The sequence below is a fragment of the Chiroxiphia lanceolata genome, chromosome 24, assembly GCF_009829145.1.
Source record: "Chiroxiphia lanceolata isolate bChiLan1 chromosome 24, bChiLan1.pri, whole genome shotgun sequence".
Lineage (NCBI taxonomy): Eukaryota > Metazoa > Chordata > Aves > Passeriformes > Pipridae > Chiroxiphia > Chiroxiphia lanceolata.
In genome coordinates this window covers 5,612,242-5,631,932 of record NC_045660.1, presented here as the reverse complement: position 1 = coordinate 5,631,932, position 19,691 = coordinate 5,612,242, and the positions used below count along the sequence as shown (strand labels likewise).

The 19,691-nt window shown below is 54.6% G+C and overlaps 1 protein-coding gene across 3 annotated transcripts in view; it reads left to right on the top strand.

The window, feature by feature from the left end:
- CSMD2 (CUB and Sushi multiple domains 2) overlaps nucleotides 1-19,691 on the top strand; it is a 264,720-nt gene that overhangs the window by 228,596 nt on the left and 16,433 nt on the right. For all 3 annotated transcript variants that reach the window (XM_032709961.1, XM_032709960.1, XM_032709962.1), the window contains 8 exons: nucleotides 487-681; nucleotides 2,382-2,555; nucleotides 3,869-4,042; nucleotides 7,656-7,829; nucleotides 8,951-9,139; nucleotides 10,640-10,813; nucleotides 13,351-13,533; nucleotides 18,844-19,020. In XM_032709961.1, the coding sequence (XP_032565852.1) occupies nucleotides 487-681; nucleotides 2,382-2,555; nucleotides 3,869-4,042; nucleotides 7,656-7,829; nucleotides 8,951-9,139; nucleotides 10,640-10,813; nucleotides 13,351-13,533; nucleotides 18,844-19,020 (1,440 nt within the window). The remainder of the gene's footprint in view (nucleotides 1-486; nucleotides 682-2,381; nucleotides 2,556-3,868; nucleotides 4,043-7,655; nucleotides 7,830-8,950; nucleotides 9,140-10,639; nucleotides 10,814-13,350; nucleotides 13,534-18,843; nucleotides 19,021-19,691) is intronic.

Here is a 19,691-nt window from a genome sequence, read left to right as displayed (position 1 = left end):
ACAAGGATCATCCAGTCCAACCCTCAGCCCTGCACAGACCCATCCCCAAGAGTCACCCCCTGTGCCCCAGAGGATCAGCCAAACCCTCCTGGAGCTCTGGCAGCCTTGGGGCTGTGCCCACTGCCCTGGGGAGCCTGGGCAGTGCCCAACCAGCCTCTGGGGGAAGAACCTTTGCCTGAGATCCACCCTGAGCCTACCCTGACACAGCTCCAGCATTCCCTGGGTGCTGTCCCTGCTCCCCCAGAGCAGAGCTCAGTCCCTGCCCCTCCTCTGCCCCTGCCCAGGAATTGGAACTGCACTGAGGTCTCCCCTCAGTCTCCTCTGCTCCAGCTGAACACACCAAGTGCCCTCAGTGTCCTCACACAGCTTCAAATCAAGTCCCTTCCCATCCTTGTTGCTTCCTTTGGACACTGTAACAATCAAACACCCATTAACACCTTTTCCTGTCCCCTTTTCCCCCCCTGGCCCTGCACCCCCCCTGTCCAGCCGTCGCCTGTCCCGACATCGGCAGCATCGCGGTGGAGCACGGCCGGTGGAGACTCACCTACGAGATCCAGTACCACTACAATGCCCAGCTCATGCTCATCTGCGACCCTGGCTACTACTACACGGGCCAGAGGGTCATCAGGTGCCAGGCCAACGGCAAGTGGAGCATAGGGGAGCCCATGCCCACCTGTAAAAGTAAGAGCAGGGGCACTCGGGGCAGGGCGGTCTCGCAGGGGGTGGGGGGCCTGTTTTTTCCCTTTGCTTGGTGCAGCCACACCACAGCCCTGGCTGCTCTTGGCAGCACCTGAGGTGGATGCACCAGAACTCTCTGTTAGAAGAGGGTTTGGATACAGGGAGAGGTCAGGTCCTGATGTGATTCTTGGTTTGATCCGAGCGGCTCTGGGTGAGCTCAAGCGCTCTGAGCTGTCGGGTCCCAGCAGCTTTGCTGTCACCGCTGCCAGATGCTCTGAAGTTTGCTTTTAAGAAGGAAAAAAATAAAACCTGCTGGTGCAAAACCTCCCCTCTTCCCTCTCCGTGCAAACACCAGGTTTACAAGGGTAGCGGTGTCACCCGTAAATCAAAACCACTCTGGGCAAACAAGCAGCTCTCAGTTGTTCTGCCACGACTGCTGTGCTTTGGATCTTCCCTTTTGTCAAAGGTGGAGGTTTTTTTTCCTCTCCAAGTGCAGACAGAGAGAGAAAAACCTCTCCTTCCCTCCTGCCTCCCTTTGTTTGTGGAGATGTGACTGCGGGGTGGGTGACAGATGTACTTTTCCCCCCTGCCAGCTCTTCCGCCAGATCCGGGAGCAGGAGCCTGACCTCGTTTTATTCCCTCAGCCTTATTGCCACCTAAATTCAAATGACAGGATCTTGGCAGAGCACCGAGGTCACGAGCACCCAGCGTGAGTCCCTTGGCTTCCCGCTGAGGGCAGGAGCTCCGGAGGGTTTGCAGATCTTTGAGGCAGAGAAAATAAAGATTACAAAAGAAGGAGCTGAAGTGTGTGGCTGGGAGCTGTGGCTGCAGGGCTCCAGCTGCTGCAAACCCACCTGGGTGTCCTCTGTGGGTCTCACCTTCAGGTGCCAGCTCTGTCCTGGAGGTCACAGTGTGAGGAAAAGCTGGGTGTCACTTTTCATTGGAAGTTTTGTGCCATTTCAAGGCAACGCTGGACAAGGGCTTGGGGGAATTGGGATCGTTCAGCCTGGACAAGAGAAGGCTTTGGGGTGACCTGATTGTGACCTTCCAGTGCCTGAAGGGAGCTGAGAGGAAGGATGGAGGGGGACTATTTACAAGGGCCTGGAGGGACAGGACAAGGGGGAATGGCTTAAAGCTGGAAAAGGGGAGATTTGGGTGGGATATTGGGAAGGAATCCTTCCCTGGGAGGGTGGGGAAGCCCTGGCACAGGTTGCCCAGAGAAGCTCTGGCTGCCCCATCCTTGGCAGTGTCCAGGGCCAGGTTGGAGCAACCTGGGCTAGTGGAAGATGTCCCTGCCCATGGCAGGGGGTGGAACAAGATGGACTTTCAGGTCCCTTCCATCCCAAACCATTCTGGGATCGTGTGATGTTGTGGAATTGCTACAAGTCAAGTTTCCCACTGCACCTGACAGTGGGTTAATGGTAGAAATATTCCTGTGTGAGAAACTTTCCGTGTGAAAAGCTCCTTTAGTTTCTTCCTGGCCTGTGTTTAGCACTCCCCTCGTGTCCTGAACATAAATATTAACAGCACTTGTATTTGTCACCTCGTCTAACACGGCTCTGAACTGTTATTACTCATGTAACTATTTAATAATCTTTCCCACTCATTCCTTAGTCCAGTAAGGAGTGACTGGGGGAGGTTCTTCCCAAACCAGCTGCTCCCAGCCTGGTTTTTGCTCACGGTGCTTTTGGGATCTGTCCTAGTTATCTCCTGCGGGGACCTGCCGACGCCTCCCAACGGGAACAAGATCGGGACCCTGACCAGCTACGGGGCCACAGCCATCTTCTCCTGCAACACTGGCTACACCCTGGTGGGCTCCCGGGTCAGGGAGTGCATGGCCAACGGGCTCTGGAGCGGGGCAGAGGTCAGGTGTCTGGGTAGGTGTGGGGTTTGTTGGAAAAGAGCCCCGGTGGCAGCGTCCACGGTGTGTTAGAAAGAGCCCTGGTTGTGTTTTGGGAGGGAATTGAGGGGTTCTGCTACTTGCTCCAAGCCAGGACTCAGGGCAGGGTTAAGTTGGATGTTAGGAAATGGTTCTTCCCCCAGAGGCTGGTTGGGCACTGCCCAGGCTCCCCAGGGTTTGGGCACAGCCCCAAGGCTGCCAGAGCTCCAGGAGGGTTTGGACAACGCTCTGAGGGACAGGGTGGGATTGTTGGGGTGTCTGTGCAGGGCCAGGGCTTGGACTGGATGGTCCTTGGGGGTCCCTTCCCAATTCTGCTGGAGCTGTAGGGTTTTAAGGAGATCTAAAAAGGGAGCAGACTTTGATTCCTGACTGCTCAATAGACACGAGGTGCTCGGAGACCTGAGAGCTTTAAACTGGTGTTTATTTATGGTTGCTCTGCTTTGGTTTATTTATGACAGCAGAGTCTGGAATTAACAGCCTCAAGCTGGAGGAGGACTGGTTAAATGGGATATTGGGAAGAAATCCTTTGCTATAAGGGGTGGTACCAGGCACAGGTTGCTGTGAGGGAAGGCTGGGAAAATTGGGATTGTTCAGCCTGGACAAGAGAAGGCTTTGGGGTGACCTGTTTGTGACCTTCCAGTGCCTGAAGGGAGCTGAGAGGAAGGATGGAGGGAGACTATTTACAAGGGCCTGGAGGGACAGGACAAGGGGGAATGGCTTAAAGCTGGAAAAGGGGAGATTTAGGTGGGATATTGGGAAGGAATCCTTCCCTGGGAGGGTGGTGGGATTCTGGAGCACCTCTGCTATGAAGAAAGGCTTGGGAGAATTGGGATTGTTCAGCCTGGAGAAGAGAGGGCTTTGAGGAGACCCAGTTGTGGCCTTCCAGTGCCTGAAAGGGCTGACAAGAAACATGGAGAGAGACTATTTACAAGAGCACTTAGTGACAGGACAAGGGGAATGGCTTTAAGCTGGAAAAGGGGAGATTTGGGTGGGATATTGGGAAGGAATCCTTCCCTGGGAGGGTGGGGAGGCCCCTGGCACAGGTTGCCCAGAGAAGCTGTGGCTGCCCCATCCCTGGAAGTGTCCCAAGGCCAGCTTGGAGCAACCTGGGCTAGTAGGGGGTGTCCCTGGGTTGAAACGAGATGATCTTTAAGGTCCCTCCCAACCCCAGCCATTCTGGGATTCTGTAATTCCCCAGAGAGTTTCGGGGGCGGGCGATGCCCTCCGGGGGCGTCCATGGCGATTCCCAGTGATTCCCAGTGATTCCCAGTGACTGTCCCTTCCCCCCAGCTGGCCACTGCGGCGTTCCCAGCCCCATTGTGAACGGGCAGATCAATGGGGAGAACTACAACTACCGGGGCAGTGTGGTGTACCAGTGCAGCCCCGGGTTCCGCCTCATCGGCATGTCCGTGCGCATCTGCCAGCAGGACCACCGCTGGTCCGGCAAGACCCCTGTCTGTGTGCGTAAGTATGTGGGCACCTTGGCACCTCCCTCCGGCCCTGGGGGTGGCCAGAGGGCAGGAGGAGGGGTGGGGGGCCGTGTCAGGGGCACTCCAAACTCCCGTACCCCCCCAGAGACCCTCAGACACCCCCCCGCCCACAGAGGCAGTTGCTGGAGGAACAGTCGTCCTGGCCCGTGCAGTGCTGGGGGTAGGGGCACAGGAGGGGTTAAGGGCACCCCCAGAGACCCACCCACACACTCTAGAGACCCCCAAACCCCTGCACACCCCCCAGAGACCCCGCCAGGCATCTCCAGACCCCCCTGCACCACCCAGAGACCCCCAGACCCCCCCTGCCCACAGAGGCAGTTGCTGGAGGAACAGTCGTCCTGGCACGTGCAGTGCTGGGGGGGGGCACAGGGGAGGTTAAGGGCACCCCAGAGACCCCCCCAGGCACCCCCAAACACTCCAGAGACCCCCAAACCCCTGCACACCCCCCAGGTACCCCCAGACCCCCCTGCACCACCCAGAGACCCCCAGAGCCCTCCCCAGCTCAACAGGCAGTTGCTGGAGGAACAGTCGTCCTGGCACGTGCAGTGCTGGGGGGGGGCTCAGAGGGGGGGTCAAGGGCACCCCCAGAGAGCCTCCCAGTGACCCCCAAACCCCTACACCACCCCCCAGAGACCCCCAGACCCCTCCCCTGCACCCCCCCAGAGACCCCACAGCTCACCCAGGGGGCTGGGGGGGTTGCTGTGCACACACCCCCCGAGGGTGCTGACCCTCAGAGAGAGGGTCAGGGGGTGTTGGGATCTGCTGCTTCTGTGCTTCCCTCTGCTCTGAAAATCCCACTGTGGGCCCAGATGTGTCCTGGCTGAGCCCAGCTGAAGGTGTGGGTTCAGGGGAGAGACCCTCTTTTTGGGTTTCTGTTTGACACAACCCTGCCAACCATCCTGGAGACCCGCCCTCCGTGCTGGACCACGGTCTCACTCCTCTGCTCCACACCCACAGGTCACCTTGGACAACCTGCTCCTTTATCTTTCCAGTAAATAAGCTAATTAACCAAGTCTCTGGAGCTCTAAGGTGTTAATAAGTTTAAGCATCCCCTTATCATGGGCAGTGCAATCCGTGTGTTTCATATCCCGGTTCTCCGGGTGTTTGTTCCAATCCCTCCTGTCTGGTTTGGAGCTTTGAGTGCTGAGGCACAGCAAAACCAAGATATGAAGTAAGGAATGACCTGTCTGTGAATGTGCAGATTCCAGCCTAAAAACAAACAAACAAAAAAAAGGATTAAGTTGCCAAGGTTAGCAGCGGCTCCAAAATTTGGGGGATATCTGAGGTTCTGGAGCCACCTCTGCTCTGAAGAAAGGCTTGGGAGAATTGGGATCATTCAACCTGGAGAAGAGAAGGCTTTGAGGAGACCCAGTTGTGGCCTTCCAGTGCCTGAAAGGGCTGACAAGAAACGTGGAGAGAGACTGTTTACAAAAGCACTTAGTGACAGGACAAGGGGAATGGCTTCCCACTGCCAGAGGGCAGGGATAGATGGGATATTGGGAAGGAATCCTTCCCTGTGAGGGTGGGGAGGCCCTGGCACAGGTTGCCCAGAGAAGCTGTGGCTGCCCCATCCCTGGAAGTGCCCAAGGCCAGCTTGGAGCAACCTGGGCTGGTGGAAGGTGTTGGAATGAGATGAGTTTCAGTGTCCCTCCCAACCCAGGCCATTCCATGACTCGGAGCTGTCACACAGCGTTAGGCCTCGTGGATAACAGGAATTTCAGGCTGTTAAGCAGAGCTCTGGTGGGCTCTGGAAGGAGGTGCTTTATTGCTGTGACACAGCTCAGGGCACGCTGTGTGTGAGCAAATTCTCATCTCCCACTGCCCTGGTGTGTTCTCTTTAAACCTGCTGCAGTTGCCTCCTCTGTGGGGGTGGCTCTCTTTGATCCAGGCAACTGTGGGAAGCCTTTTTTTTAATTATTTTTTCCTGGGCCAGAATCCCTCACCTGTTCCAAAACACGTGTAACCATGTTCAGAAGCACCTCAGAGCACCTGACACCTGCAGCACTGCAGGTCTCTCTGCCTTCACATTTTCCAGCCCTGTCCTGCCATCAGCTTGCATAAGGAATAAATTGCCATCCCTGTGGCACAGTCCAGCCTTGGCAGCCAAATGTGTTATGGATCTTTAGTGGGGATTTCATCTTCCCCTCAAGCTTCTCCTGGCACTGGCAGCTGCACAGCAAAGCTGTACTGATGGGCCATTACCCCTTTTCAGCATGACAATAATCAATATGGCTTTGTCCTCAGCTGTCACAGGGTGTCACATCCCTTAAGCAGCCAAAAAAGCTCTTGATGGTTTATCCTGACTTTTCTTTTGTGCAGTGGAACTCGCTGCTGGGCTGGAATCAGGGGCTGTGTCCTCCCTGTGTCACCAGCGGAGTGGTCCAGGCACTTTCCCTTGGAATTTTGGAATTGGCTGTGCTTCCTGCTGCTCCAGCCTTTGCCTCTCCCCTTCCCTGGGTGTTGCCAGAGCAGCTCAGACAGGACCCTGCACCCTTCCACCTCAAACCAACATCAGCCCCAGGAAGAAGAACTACACAAACACCCACATTCCAGGGCTTTGGAAATCGAGGTTTCCCCCCAAAGTTTCTCCCACTTCAAGCAGGCAGATTTAACCTTTCCAGGCCATATGCTAGAAACCTGATTTTTCTCATATTTTTTTCCCTCTCTTTTAACTCTCCCTCCAGGTGTAACTTTTTACTGCAGTGAGCAGAAACCTGACTGGCAGCAGGGAGAGAGGGGGGAGCAGCAGGTTTTGTGATGGTGTGTGATGCCCAGAGTGATGGGAGGCAGTAGATGAAGAGCAGGAGCTGGGATTTTTGAAGAGGAGCTCTGGGGGATTTATGGTGTCAGTCAGTGGGATACTGGCACTCAGTGCTCAGAGAGTGATGCAGAGAATCCCTCCTGCCAGTCAAATGAACAAAGATCCCGTGCTCTCCACTTGAGTCACTATTTCAGCAGAGCTGGTCCCAAACCTTTGAAGGCAGTGCAGGTTTCAGGATTGATGGGGGTGGGGTTTTTTTTATGCTCTCCGACCTCGAGGACTTTTTCCAACGTGTTTTTGAATAGGAGTTTATTATCTGGTAAAAGCAAGCACAGCCAGCTGGGTGACAGAAATGGGGGACAAGTTTCCCAAATCTGCACAACCTACCACAGTGTACATTTGGCATTTATCTTAGCTGCTTCATGCATATTAATTATCTCATAGACATAGACATTTTACAGGTTTTTTGCTAAGTATTTAATATATGGGTTTTCTTACAGCTAAAGCTAAATGGTTATCTCTACACCCGGTCATAATTCATGCACTCTTGGACAAACAGGTGCCTAAAAGATTTAAAGTTCTACCATATTTTATTCTTGGGATAGTAGGGAGGTTTTAGGGCCCCTTGACCTTGTAAGGGTCTGTTTTATTTCTTTATGGGGGCGTAATTAAGTTTTACAATCCGTTTGTTTTATTTGGATGTCACCACCCATTTGTTTCTCGAATCACAATTATTTCTCACAAACGGATGATCCGCCTTCTTCCAGGGGACAAAAAAAAATAAAATTAAAAAAAAATAGGTAATATCTCCACTTTCTGCTTGTAGCCATCACCTGTGGCCACCCTGGCAACCCTGCCAACGGCCTGACCCAGGGCACTCAGTTCAACCTCAACGACGTGGCCAAGTTCGTGTGCAACCCCGGCTTCCGCCTGGAGGGAGCATCCCAGTCCCAGTGCCTGGCCAACGGCCAGTGGAGCAGCACCCTGCCCTCCTGCCGTGGTGAGTGCTTCAGGAAGACTGGGCAGGGCAGGGCTGGGCCTTCCTCCCTGGCTTCTCTGAGTTCCTAACCCCCAGAAATTCCTGCCGGCCAAACCTGGAGTGTGCGAGCGGTGCCTGAGCTCTGAGGGCTGGGGGGGATCTCATGGAACAAAGCTGCTTTTACCCTGGGGCTTTTCTCTGACCCTGCCCAGCCCTGCATCCTCCAAGGCATTGAGGTGTGGGTGGTAAGTGGGGAGGACACCAGGAAATCCCAGCTCAGCCCTGGTGACCCCAGAGCAGTTTTACTCCAACCTCCCCAGTTTTGTGCAGAGCCCCTTTTCCTGCTGGGCTGCCCAACTTCCACTGGGATCAGCACTGAGGTTCACTTATCAAATTCCCTCCCCTCCCTGCACTCCCTCCCTCTGTACTCCCTCAGTCCAGTATCCCCGTTGATGCTGTTGCTGTGTCAGTCAAAGAATTGGTTATTCCCAACTGGAGAATGTATGTCCCAGATTGGGATCACTTTTTTTCCTAACTGGTTAATGCACATCCCAGTTTGGGATCACTTACTCCTAATTGGAGAATGTATGTCCCAGTTTGGGATCATTTATTCCTGACTGGTTAATGTATATCCCAGTTTGGGATCACTTATTCCTCCTTGGTTAATGTATGTTCTAGTTTGGGATCACTTATTCCTAATTGGGTAATGTACTTCCCAGTTGGGGATCATTTATTCTTAATTGGTTAATGTACATCCCAGTTTGGGATCATTTATTCCTAACTGGTTAATGCATATCCCAGTTTAGGATCATTTATTCCCAACTGGATAATGCGTGTCCCCGTTTGGGACCAGAGATCCAGGCTCTGCTGCTGAGCCTTGCATGGCCAGATGAGCCCCTGCAGCATTGCCTGGACTCTCTTTTTCCTTGAAATAATCATCTTTTTTTTTCCTATTTCCACCCTAAAGAATCTCAAAACAAAACAAAAGACCAGGAGGGGGGGGGGGAAAAACCCACCCCTTTAACTCACTGCATGAGTGATTTGCAGTTTTCCCCCCATTTCCCTGCTCTTTCCTGGAGAACCCTCTGCTCTGTCACCCCCTTTGGTTTGTGCCATGATGGTTTTTTGTTGTTTGTTTGCAGTTGTAAACTGTACTGACCCCGGGCACCTGGAAAACAGCGTCCGGCAAGTGCAGCCCAGCGGGCCCCACAGATTCAGCTTTGGAACAACTGTGTCCTATCAGTGCAGCCATGGATATTACCTGTTGGGGACACACGTCCTCACCTGTCAGGGGGATGGCACTTGGGACCGTGCCCTCCCACAGTGTCTTTGTAAGTGCTCCAGAACAATCCAGAACAATCCCACCCACCCCGGGGCTGCAGCCCGCGGAGTTCCTTCTTGCTCAGTTCAGTGTAAAAACCTTGGGAATCCATGGGAATCCTTCTATCAGTAGGCTCCAGGTCCTGCCCGTGGAGGGGAAGGTGGTGGTGTGAGGAGAGAGATCCCGTTGGAGGTGGGTTCCCTCTGCAGGGGAAGGCAGAGCCCAGTGGGTTTTCCTGCTCCTGAGCAGCTCCAGCCAAACCAGGGCAGGGGGAGAAGGGCAAAAGCACCTCTGGAGCAAAAACCTGCCTGGGAAGGAAGGTGTGTCCCACCCAGCTCACCTGGGTGGGGACACCCCCCTGAGTGAGGTGACACCCCTGAGTGAGGTGACACCTGAGTGGGGACACACTCCCACTCATCCCCAGGGCTTTCGGGGAGGGAGATGACACCGAAGGAAATACAGAATAAATTCCTTCTGCTGCAGAGCAGGTGCTGAAGAGCATTTGCTTCCTCACTCTTGCTCTGGTTTTATCCCTTTTTTTTTTTTTTCCCAGGATCCTGGCTCTTTCTGCCACCAGGGTTGGGATTGGGAGGTTCTGGGTGATGGTTTGGCTTTGTGGAAGGACACAGAATCCTCCCAGTGGTCTCGTGGAACACCCAGGCCAGGAGGTGTCTGTGGATTTTGGGAGGATGTCAGTGGTGATGTCCCCATGTCCCCTTTCCTACACTGGGAGAAATCAGGATCCAAAGTGTGTCTTAGTTGCCCAGTGAGCTGGTGGTGCAGGCAGGACCCACCCCCCCAGCACAGCCAGTTTGTCCTTTTGGACACAAAACCAGCTGCAGTCCCATTCCCTGGATAAGGAATGGCCACGGAGCTCCTGGAATCTGAACTGGCTGAAGCTGTTCCAAAGCCATGGCTGATCCTTTTTTTCCCCTCTGTATTACCCCTCCACACCTGGCCATGCAAAGGACTTTTGGGCACATTTTCCTTTCCTTCTGTGAGCAGCATGTCCCGTCCTCACCCTGCAGACCCTGCACAGGGGAATTGAGAAGTGACATCCCCTGGTACCACAGCTGGGGAGGCTCCAGGGGGGGATTTACCTGTTAAAAACCTGGAGCCTGATATCCTTCAGCCCCCAGCCTGCCACCTGAGTGCCAGGGATCCCCTGCCTTAAAATGCTGAGGGTGACTTGGAGGATTTGTGGGCGTTCTCAAAGCTTTGGAAGCTCGGGTCGGTTTTACGACCAAACGTGTGGGTTCGTGGGGTTGAAAAAAAACCAGAGATTTTTGCATGTCTTTGTTTTCTGTGCATTGAGCTTCTCTCTGAGGGCGCTGAGGCCCTGGCACAGGTCACCCAGAGAAGCTGGAAGTGTCCCAGGCCAGGTTGGAGCAGCCTGGCCCCATGGAAGGTGTCCCTGCCCACGGCGGGGGTTGGAGTGAGATGGTCCTTGAGGTGCCTTCCAACCCAACCCACGCTGTGGGGCTGAAGCTGTCACCTGTGTCTCCTGCAGTGGTGTCCTGTGGCCACCCCGGGTCCCCTCCCCACGCCCAGATCTCGGGGGACAAGCACACCGTGGGCTCCGTGGTCCGCTACAGCTGCCTCGGGAAGCGGACGCTGGTCGGGAATTCCACGCGGATGTGCCAGCTGGACGGGCGCTGGAGCGGGGCCCTGCCCCACTGCTCAGGTGAGGGGCTGGCCAGGGAGGGCGTGGGGCATTCCCAGCACAGAGCAGGGGAGACACTGAGCCATTGGAGAGTGTCCAAGGGAGGGCAACAAGGTTGGGAAGGGCCTGGCTTTGGAGCCGTGGGAGGACACTGAGGGCACTTGGTGTGTTCAGCTGGAGCAGAGGAGACTGAGGGGAGACCTCAGTGCAGTTCCAATTCCTGGGCAGGGGCAGAGGAGGGGCAGGGACTGAGCTCTGCTCTGGGGGAACCAGGGACAGCAGCCAGGGAATGGCTGGAGCTGTGTCAGGGCAGGCTCAGGTTGGATCTCAGGGAAAGGTTCTTCCCCCAGAGGGTGGTTGGGCACTGCCCAGGCTCCCCAGGGCAGTGGGCACAGCCCCAAGGCTGCCAGAGCTCCAGGAGGGTTTGGCTGATCCTCTGGGGCACAGGGGGTGACTCTTGGGGATGAGCCTGTGCAGGGCTGAGGGTTGGACAGGATGATCCTTGTGGGTCCCTTCCAATTCTGTGCTTCTCTGATCATCCTCCAGCCCTTTTACCCTGTGAGGGGGCACCTGAGGGGCTCTGAGCTGGAGAAGCCCCCCCTGGTACAGAGGGAGGTTGTGTCTGAGCCACCCAGCCTCCTGCACCTTGGCTGATCAGCACTGGTAGGGAGTGAAGCTCTGGGCTGGCGGGAGGAGAAATAAATCCCTGCAGCACATGGCTCTGCTGGGAGGGAGCTGCAGCTGCTGCTCAGGAGTTCTCCCTGCAGAGCCGGGGCAGGAGGGACGTGTGGGACACAAAATTGGGTCCTTGCACCCTGTCTGCACCATCTGACCCTCTTCCCTGTGCTCTCCCATAAAAGGAGCTCTTTCCAGGGCCTGACATCTGCTGTTACAGCCCCACAGCAGCCCCAGGCCTGCACCAGGCAGGTGGAAGCTGCTACAATGAGTTTCCACATCATCAGCATCTCCACAGAGAGGGGTTTGGCAGCAGAAGTCCTTCCCCGCTCCTGGGTGAGAAAGGTCTTGCCTTGAGAACATCCTAATATGCAGAAAAAGTCCCTGGTGCAACAGATTTGGGTCGAGATCCTGGGGGATGCAGTGAGATGTGCTGACAGGGGGGTCTGGTGGTCTCCAGCAGAGGGAAGGGTGCTGGGTGACTGGGTGGGGTGCTGTGCAAAGCCCTCCCCAAGCCATCCCATCCCTTGTTCCCTGGACAACACACGGGATGTGACACAATGAGCAAAGCACTCGGGACAAGTGTTAATTTTTAATAATGCCACTTAGATTTGGCAGCACCACTTGACCAAGTTTAACCTCTGATTTGGGAGGGGAAGGGAAATTAAGTGGAGTCATCCTGGTGTTCAGCAGCCACGTCTGCAGAGTTCCTGCTCTGGAGCTGCTCAGGAGGGTTTTCTGCTCCAGTTCGTGCCTTTTCCCCATGTAGTCCTTCCTCACTCTCTCCTGTCATCTCTGTGGGTGGATTTTTGAGAACACTCAGCTTTGTTCTGCCTGGTTCCTACTGACACCTGCCGTGTGGGGGTTTGCTGAGTGACTTCTTGGAGGCTGATGGCCCTGAGGGGGGTGCTGGGTGGATGCCCAGGATCCCAGAACCATCATTTCCACCCCAGGGCTTGGAGAAAGGCTCCTCCTTCCCACCAAACTCAGGTGGAGCAGTTAAAGAAGCAGGGAGGAGGCAGAGCAGAGCCTGGGTCTCCTGCCAAAGGCTGTGTGTGGAGGGCCCCACGGTGTGACAGCACTTTCTGCCAGATGAAACAAAAGACTCGGGCACGAGTCATTATGTGAAAGGAAATGTTGGACCTGGAGCATTCTGCCCCTTCTGTGCCCAGGGAAGTTCATTCCCCACATGATGAATGTGCTCATTATGTTCTGTGTCACACGGAGCAGGGGCTGGACCTGCAGCAAGAGGGCCCAGAACTGGGCACTTCATCACCAGCTGCCACAGGGAAATGGGCTCTCCTGCCCTGGGAGGGGATGTGTTCACACAGATTGGTGGTGGAGCAAGCCAGGAACACGGTGCAGGCAGCAGGGAGGTGGGCATCCCTCCAGCCTGCTCCAGGGAGCCCCTGCCAGCTGCTCCCCAACTTCCAGCTCCGACTGTTCCCAGCCTGCAGGAGTGGATGTTTCTCCCCCGCTGTGCTCCAAACCCCACAGCTCCTTGTTCTGTGAATACAGTGGGGTGTGCTGGGGGGGCTTGGAGCACGCTGGAGTTCTTGCTTGGAGGGAAAGCAACCCCAGAATCACGGAATGGGACCCACAAGGATCATGGAGTCCAGCTGCAGGCTCTGCACAGGACTGTCCCCAGGAGTGCCTCAGAGTGTCCACATGATTGATGCTGGAGCAGCTGCCACCAGAAGCAGCTGCAGCTGGTGGAAGCTCCATCCTGGCATTCAGGAATCATGGCCATGGTTTGCAACAAGCTTCAAACCAGGAGTGGGGGGGTTTCCATCTGGAATTCCTGCAGCCAGTCAGAGTTAAATTCCCCTCGGAGGGGGGAAGAAGGTCCAAACCCACCATGTGCTTGCTCTCTCTCTGTGCAGGGGGCAGCCAGGGCGTGTGTGGTGACCCGGGGATCCCCTCCCATGGCATCGGGCTGGGGGACACCTTCGACGTGGGCAGCGTGGTTCGGTTCAGCTGCGAGCCCGGCTACACCCTGCGCGGCTCCTCCGACAGGACCTGCCAGGCCAACGGCTCCTGGAGCGGCACCCAGCCCGAGTGTGAAGGTACTGTCACCTCCCCAGCCCCCTGGGTGTCCCCAGAATCACCCCAGCATCACCCCAGCCCGGCCTCTCTGCCAGCGGCTGTTTTGTGCTGGAACAGCTTGGAACAGTGTACCCAGGTGGCCAAGAGGGCCAATGGATCCTGGCCTGGCTCAGGAACAGTGTGGCCAACAGGTCCAAGGAAGTGATTCTTCCCCTGGACTCAGCGCTGGTGAGGCCACCCCTGGAGTGCTGTGTCCAGTTCTGGGCCCTCAGCTCAGGAAGGACATTGAGGGGCTGGAGCAGGTCCAGAGGAGAGCAACGAGGCTGGGGAAGGGACTGGAGCACAAGTGCTGTGAGGAGAGGCTGAGGAAGCTGGGGCTGTTCAGCCTGGAGAAGAGGAGGCTCAGGGGAGACCTCCTCACTCTCTGCAACTCCCTGACAGGAGGGGGGAGCCAGCTGGGGGTTGGTCTCTTTTCCCAGGCAACCATCAGCAAGACAAGAGGGCTCGGGCTTCAGCTGTGCCAGGGGAGGTTTAGGTTGGATTTAGGAAGAATTTCTTTGCAGAGAGGGTGCTCAGCCATTGGAATGGGCTGCCCAGGGAAGGGGTGGATTCTCCATCCCTGGAGGTTTTTAAGATGAGACTGGATGTGGCATCAGTGCCATGGGCTGGGAACCACGGCGGGGTTGGATCAAGGGTTGGACTTGATGATCTCAGAGGTCCCTTCCAACCCAGCTGATTCTGTGATTCTATGATTCTGTGAAATCAGAGAGAAAGGATTCTCCTGCTTGTCACCTCCTCCAAACACTGAGGAGGAAATGTGTGCCCAGGAGCCTCCTCCTCCTGGGTTCTCCTCCTCCTCCTGGGTTCTCCTCCTCCTCCCAGCCATCCATGGGTCACACCCCACAGGAGGGTTTTTGGAGCATCACTTCTCTGCAGGCTCAGCTGGGTTCTGCTGCAGCAGAAGGGGTTTGGGATGCTCAGGTCAGTGCCAACATCTGGGTAGAGGTGTAGGGCAGGAAGAGCCTTTGGGATCTTGTCCTTATTTCCTGCCATCCCCCCCTCAGACCGTTGTTCAGGAATCACTGGGGTCCCCTGGTCTTCCTGATCAGAAACAGCCTTTTTTTAGTGTCAGAACTCTGGGTGCCACTAATTCCTTGTTGCCTTGTGGGGGAAATTCAGCAGAATGAGAAACACCAGCAGATTCCACCCTCCCTCAGAGCTGGAACTGGCACATGCATGAGTCATTTCCATTAAGCAGAAATGCAAAATGCAAATTATAATCCAGTAAGCACATTTTTTGTGTTTGAAAACCCCAAACCCCCTGATTTTTCCATTTGAGGGAATCAAGTAAGACCCTATAATCCAATAAATAATCCCCTCACTGGATTCTCTGGGCTGTGCTGCTCCCTGCAACTGTTTTAGACAAGTGTTTAAAAACCAGCTGGGGTAAGAACAAAAGCCAAAAATGAGGCAGGAGACCAAGTGCAAGGAGACCTGGGCAACTGCTTCTCTCCAGCTGTTTCAAAAGCCAAAAGCTTAGAGAGAGTTTGTAAATGAATTGGAAATTTATTCCAAATTGATGGTGCTCTTGATTGAAAAGACACTGAATCATGTTATTAATACACTCAGATCTCAGGAGGTTTTTTTTTTCCACTCTGTTTTTTTCCATCAGTGGGAAGGCTCCGTTCATTAATCTCAGGATAAATAACCCATCAGGTTCCAGAGGCACCAAAATCCAGATCCCTGGCAGATTTTTTTTCCACACTTTATGAATAATAATAACATTATGCCTATAATGTAGTCACTTAATGTTTAAGTGCTGACTGGCCAGTGTAGGAGAGGGATGCCCAGGGATGAGCTGGTCCCTGTCATTTGTATTCACCACGAGTCCCAAGTTCTCTGGCTGCACTTTGAGTGGTGTGTTCAGCCCTCTGGAACAGGTATTTATAGGAGAGGGAGAGGGGAGATGACTTTGGGGTGAATTCCTGGCAGTTGGAGGTGAAGGCTGAGTGCCCAGGAGGGTCCTTGGGAGGAATGGGCACCTCAGGGGTGCATTCACTGGGACTCAGCTGTGGGTTTGCTGCTCCCAGCTCCCAAAATGGAGCAAAATCAAGGCTGATGGTGCTTCACAGGTCACCAGGGAGTTCATGGAAGTTGCTCCCCAGATCAGCTGCTGGGTGGGCACAGAGGGGCTCAGCCCGAGCAGCAGGAGATGGGCACCCACAGCACAGGGACGTGGAAGTGCCTGTGGGCACAGTGCAAATCCAGCAGCAGGGAGGAAGGGAGGGAAAAACCCTTATCTGCATTTCAGAGAGGGTAAGATGCTCTAACAGCTTCAATTCCAAAGCACCTGCCTGACTGAGGAGTCAGAGAGCTGATGTGGCACCATCGTGTCCTCCTGCACTGGGACCAGTCCAGGGGCTGTGGGGTCACCTTGGAACTCCTCAGCTCTGGATCTCATACCTTTTACCCACTAAAACATCTTCTAAGGGAACCAAAGGAACAGGGAGGCAGGAAGAAGTCCCAGCTGCTTTTCCCAGAATGGACAAATGGTTTGGAGTGAACTGAGATGAGTTGCAGGGGCTCTGCCTGAGCCTCCTGCTTCGCCCGGGTTTATGGAGTTCTGCTTCTGTTGTGCTCAGTAAGAGCAGCTTTCCAAAATGGCAGATTTCAGGCCTCATTTAGCTTTAATTTCCAGCAAATTTTAAAGTGTAAATGTAATTTTAGATGGTTTTTTTTTCCTCCTCTCCCCTCCTTCCTGATGCCCTGTCTGTGTTCGCCAAGGAGGGATGCGGGAAGGGGCTCACAGTTGTGCTCTACACTCCCTCCTCCTCTTAAAAGCTGAGCAGAATATTTGCTTTTATAGTGTTTGTTGTTTCTCCGAGGGAATTAAAGCTGCATCCAAAATGAGTCAGGGCTCTGGCTGCTCTTTGGCAGTTTCAGTAGAGAGAAATGATTTATTTTAAGCGATAACAGTGGGAAAAGGAGCAGAGTTTTGTCTGCTGCTCATTTGACTGCTGAGGACATGGGAGGTGGCAGGGCTGGGATTCGGGTCTAGACTGTTTTATTCTTCCTCTCTCTGCATAGTTGGGTGGGTTATGGGTTACTGGTTAAATTAAACAGCCTGGAAATTACCAGCCCTGAAGGAAAGGCTTTGAGACTCCACAAGCCCTGAGCTGTCCCTTCTTCCAGCAGGAGGTCCTGCTGATGTGTCAGACATCATTAGGAGAGTGTTTGGGATGGGAGCAGAGCCTGAAAGAACTGGGGGTTATGAGGAGCAGCTCAGAGGAGGGGGGACATGCAAAGGACACGGGGCTCACATGTCACCTCAGTGACAGGCACCACTGGTGCCTCGTGCCTGAGAGCAGGGCTGGCTGCTCCTCACACCCCTCTCACCCTGTCCAGGGGGGGTTTTCTGGGCAGAGTGAGGGGAAATTAAATGTTTCATGAGTACCAGCACTTGGTCCTTGCCCTGCTCAGGGTGCTGGGGGGGGGCAGCTCAGTGGCCTCGTCTGAGCATCGTCTGAACGTGCCCGATCAGGACCCAGAGAAACTCCCTTCTCCCAGGAAACAGCAAAGGAAGGCAAGGGGAAACCTGAAAGCTTTTCAGAAAATGGATGTGTGTGGATTGGAACCCGATGAATTATTGCTGAGCTCTGGAGCACCTCTGAGCTGGGATGTTTTCTGTGGCAGAGGCACTTTGTAAGAGGCAGGAGCTTCCCAGATTCCCCCTGCAGGGATGGGATCGTGGGGATCAGCTCTGGTTGTTGTCAGGGGTCCCACTGTCCCTGTTTGCAGGCCCCCCCCTAGTGGCCTCAGAAACCATTTTTTTGGTGTTCCTAATTCATTTTACACCTCCCACTGCAGCCAGAGGGAATTATTTACCCCCTTACTGCTCTCTTGCATGATTAGATCCTACTGATATTTAAATTGCTGTTTCAGACATTCAATCCTTTCATCCTTATATTTATGACTTCTCTTGTGTCTGGCCCATGCAGGTCCCAGCTGATCCACACTTCCATTAAACCATTCCCACGAGTCCCCTCCTAGTCCCAAAAGTAATAATTTGGGGGTCGTCCGTGTGTGTTTTTGACCACGTGAATAAGTGGAGGAGGGTGGGCAGGAGGGAACTGCTGGATGGGCAGGCAGTGAAATGGTAATTCAGAGCTTTTTTCCGAGGTGATGGAATCTGACTTTTATCCCAGCATCTCTGGGAAATGACACCGGAATCCGTAACGAGCTCCACCTCGGGAGCCACGATGAGTTGTGTGCACACAGCCCAGAGCAGTTATTAGTTTCCTCCTGTCAGACAGATCTGCCTCCAAGCAGCTCCTGTGTTAACAGGCTGTCAGCAAACCAAGCAACAAGAGGGGAAGAAGGCTCCTCTCCTCCTCGCCTTGGTGGGCTGTGCTCGTGGCTTTCCTGCTGGAGTTTGTGCTTCCCCGTGGAGAAGAACTGGGAAAACTGGGGTGTGTGGTGCAGGGAGGGCCCAGGATGGGTCACCATGGGTCCCTGCTCTCACAGAGGTTGTGGTATGTTGCTGGGGAAGGGGGCAGCCAGGAGTGTTCTGGGATTTGTGATTGAAGCCTTTCCTTGATTCCTGTGATTTTTCTTTTGGGTGCTGTAATTTTGGAGTCAGTGAGGGGCTGGGGGCAATTACTGCAGGTGCTTATTTTGTCCTGGCAGGGCTCTGTGCTCCACCATCCCCAGGCCTTTTTGTTCCTGGGGTGCTGAGGCACTTCAGGCATAAAACTTGGGCACTGACAACCCTGTAATTGTATTCCCAGGATATTCTCCCTCCTCTGAAGGGATAATTGGCTATGGCTGGGCAGTGAGCAGTGCCACAGTGGGAGGGCAGCAGGCTCCCTTACTGCTCTCCTTCCTTTCAATGCTGCACAGTTGTTGACATCCCAACATTAGGACTTGGCCTCTGATCCTTGTGGGTCCCTTCCAACTCAGGATATTTTAGGATCCCAAAGGCAAAGTGACACACTCAGCTCCAGGCTCCCAAACTCCTGGAATGTGGAGGGACTCCAGGCTTGGCACCACTGCTTTGTTAAGCTGTAGGACCACGAGGTTGATTATTGCAGGATAAAGCCCTGCAGTAAATGGACACGAGTCCCTCAGGCAGGGGGGGATTCTGCCAGGATCTGCCTGGGACAGGAGCAGGGCTGGAGCTTCAGGGGCTGAATGGATGCAGGGACAGAGTATTTTCCAGTCCCCTGAGAGAGATGCAGATCCTTGGCAAGGCAGAGCCCTGCTCTGAGCTGGGGAGTGGTTTGGGGATCCTGCTGGTTTTTTTTTTTTAACTTTGCCATTTTGCTTTCCAGTGATATCCTGTGGGAACCCAGGAACCCCCAGCAATGCCAGGGTCATCTTCAACGACGGCCTGGTCTTCTCCAGTTCCATCATTTACCAGTGCAGGGAGGGCTATTACTCCACAGGGGTGCTGAGCAGGCACTGCACCGTGAACGGGACGTGGACTGGGACCAGTCCAGAGTGCACAGGTGAGCACTGGGATAGATCCCTGGGGGATGAGGGCCCTGGGGAAGGGGTGTCTGGGCTCATTGTACCATGTGTCACCCTGAGAAACTGTGCTGAGCTGTGTCCTGGCAGCAGCAGAGGCTCAGCCCGTGCTCTCTGCCAGTGCCTAATGGAAAAGTCTTGCTTGGAGTTTGCTTTCTTCCAGTTGGATGAAGGGAGCCCTGTAATAATTCCGTGAGTAGATGTTGGCCACCCTCGAGGGGCTCTCTGGGGCTGCTCCTGAACGTGAGAGTTCCTGGGAGGAGCCTGAGCAGAGCCCCTGTTCAGAAAAGCCTCGGGGAAGGGGTTGTGTTTCCTGCAGAGGAACGTGGACGGGGCCAAATGTGGCCTTACATAAGAGGCAGTAACTGGGCTGAAGAGGGGGAGACCTGCCTTCCCCCAGCCAGGACCTGACCTGGGTTTGCTTTAATGTTTAATGTGTGTTAATACAGCTTCTTGCAAGGTCTTAATGTGCCATTAAGGTCCGTGCTCACTCCACTGAGGACAGGCACAGCCAGCACATGAGCCAGAGTGTGCCCGGGTGGCCAAGAAGGCCAATGGATCCTGGCCTGGATCAGGAACAGTGTGGCCAGCAGGTCCAAGGAAGTGATTCTGCCCCTGGACTCAGCACTGGTGAGGCCACCCCTGGAGTGCT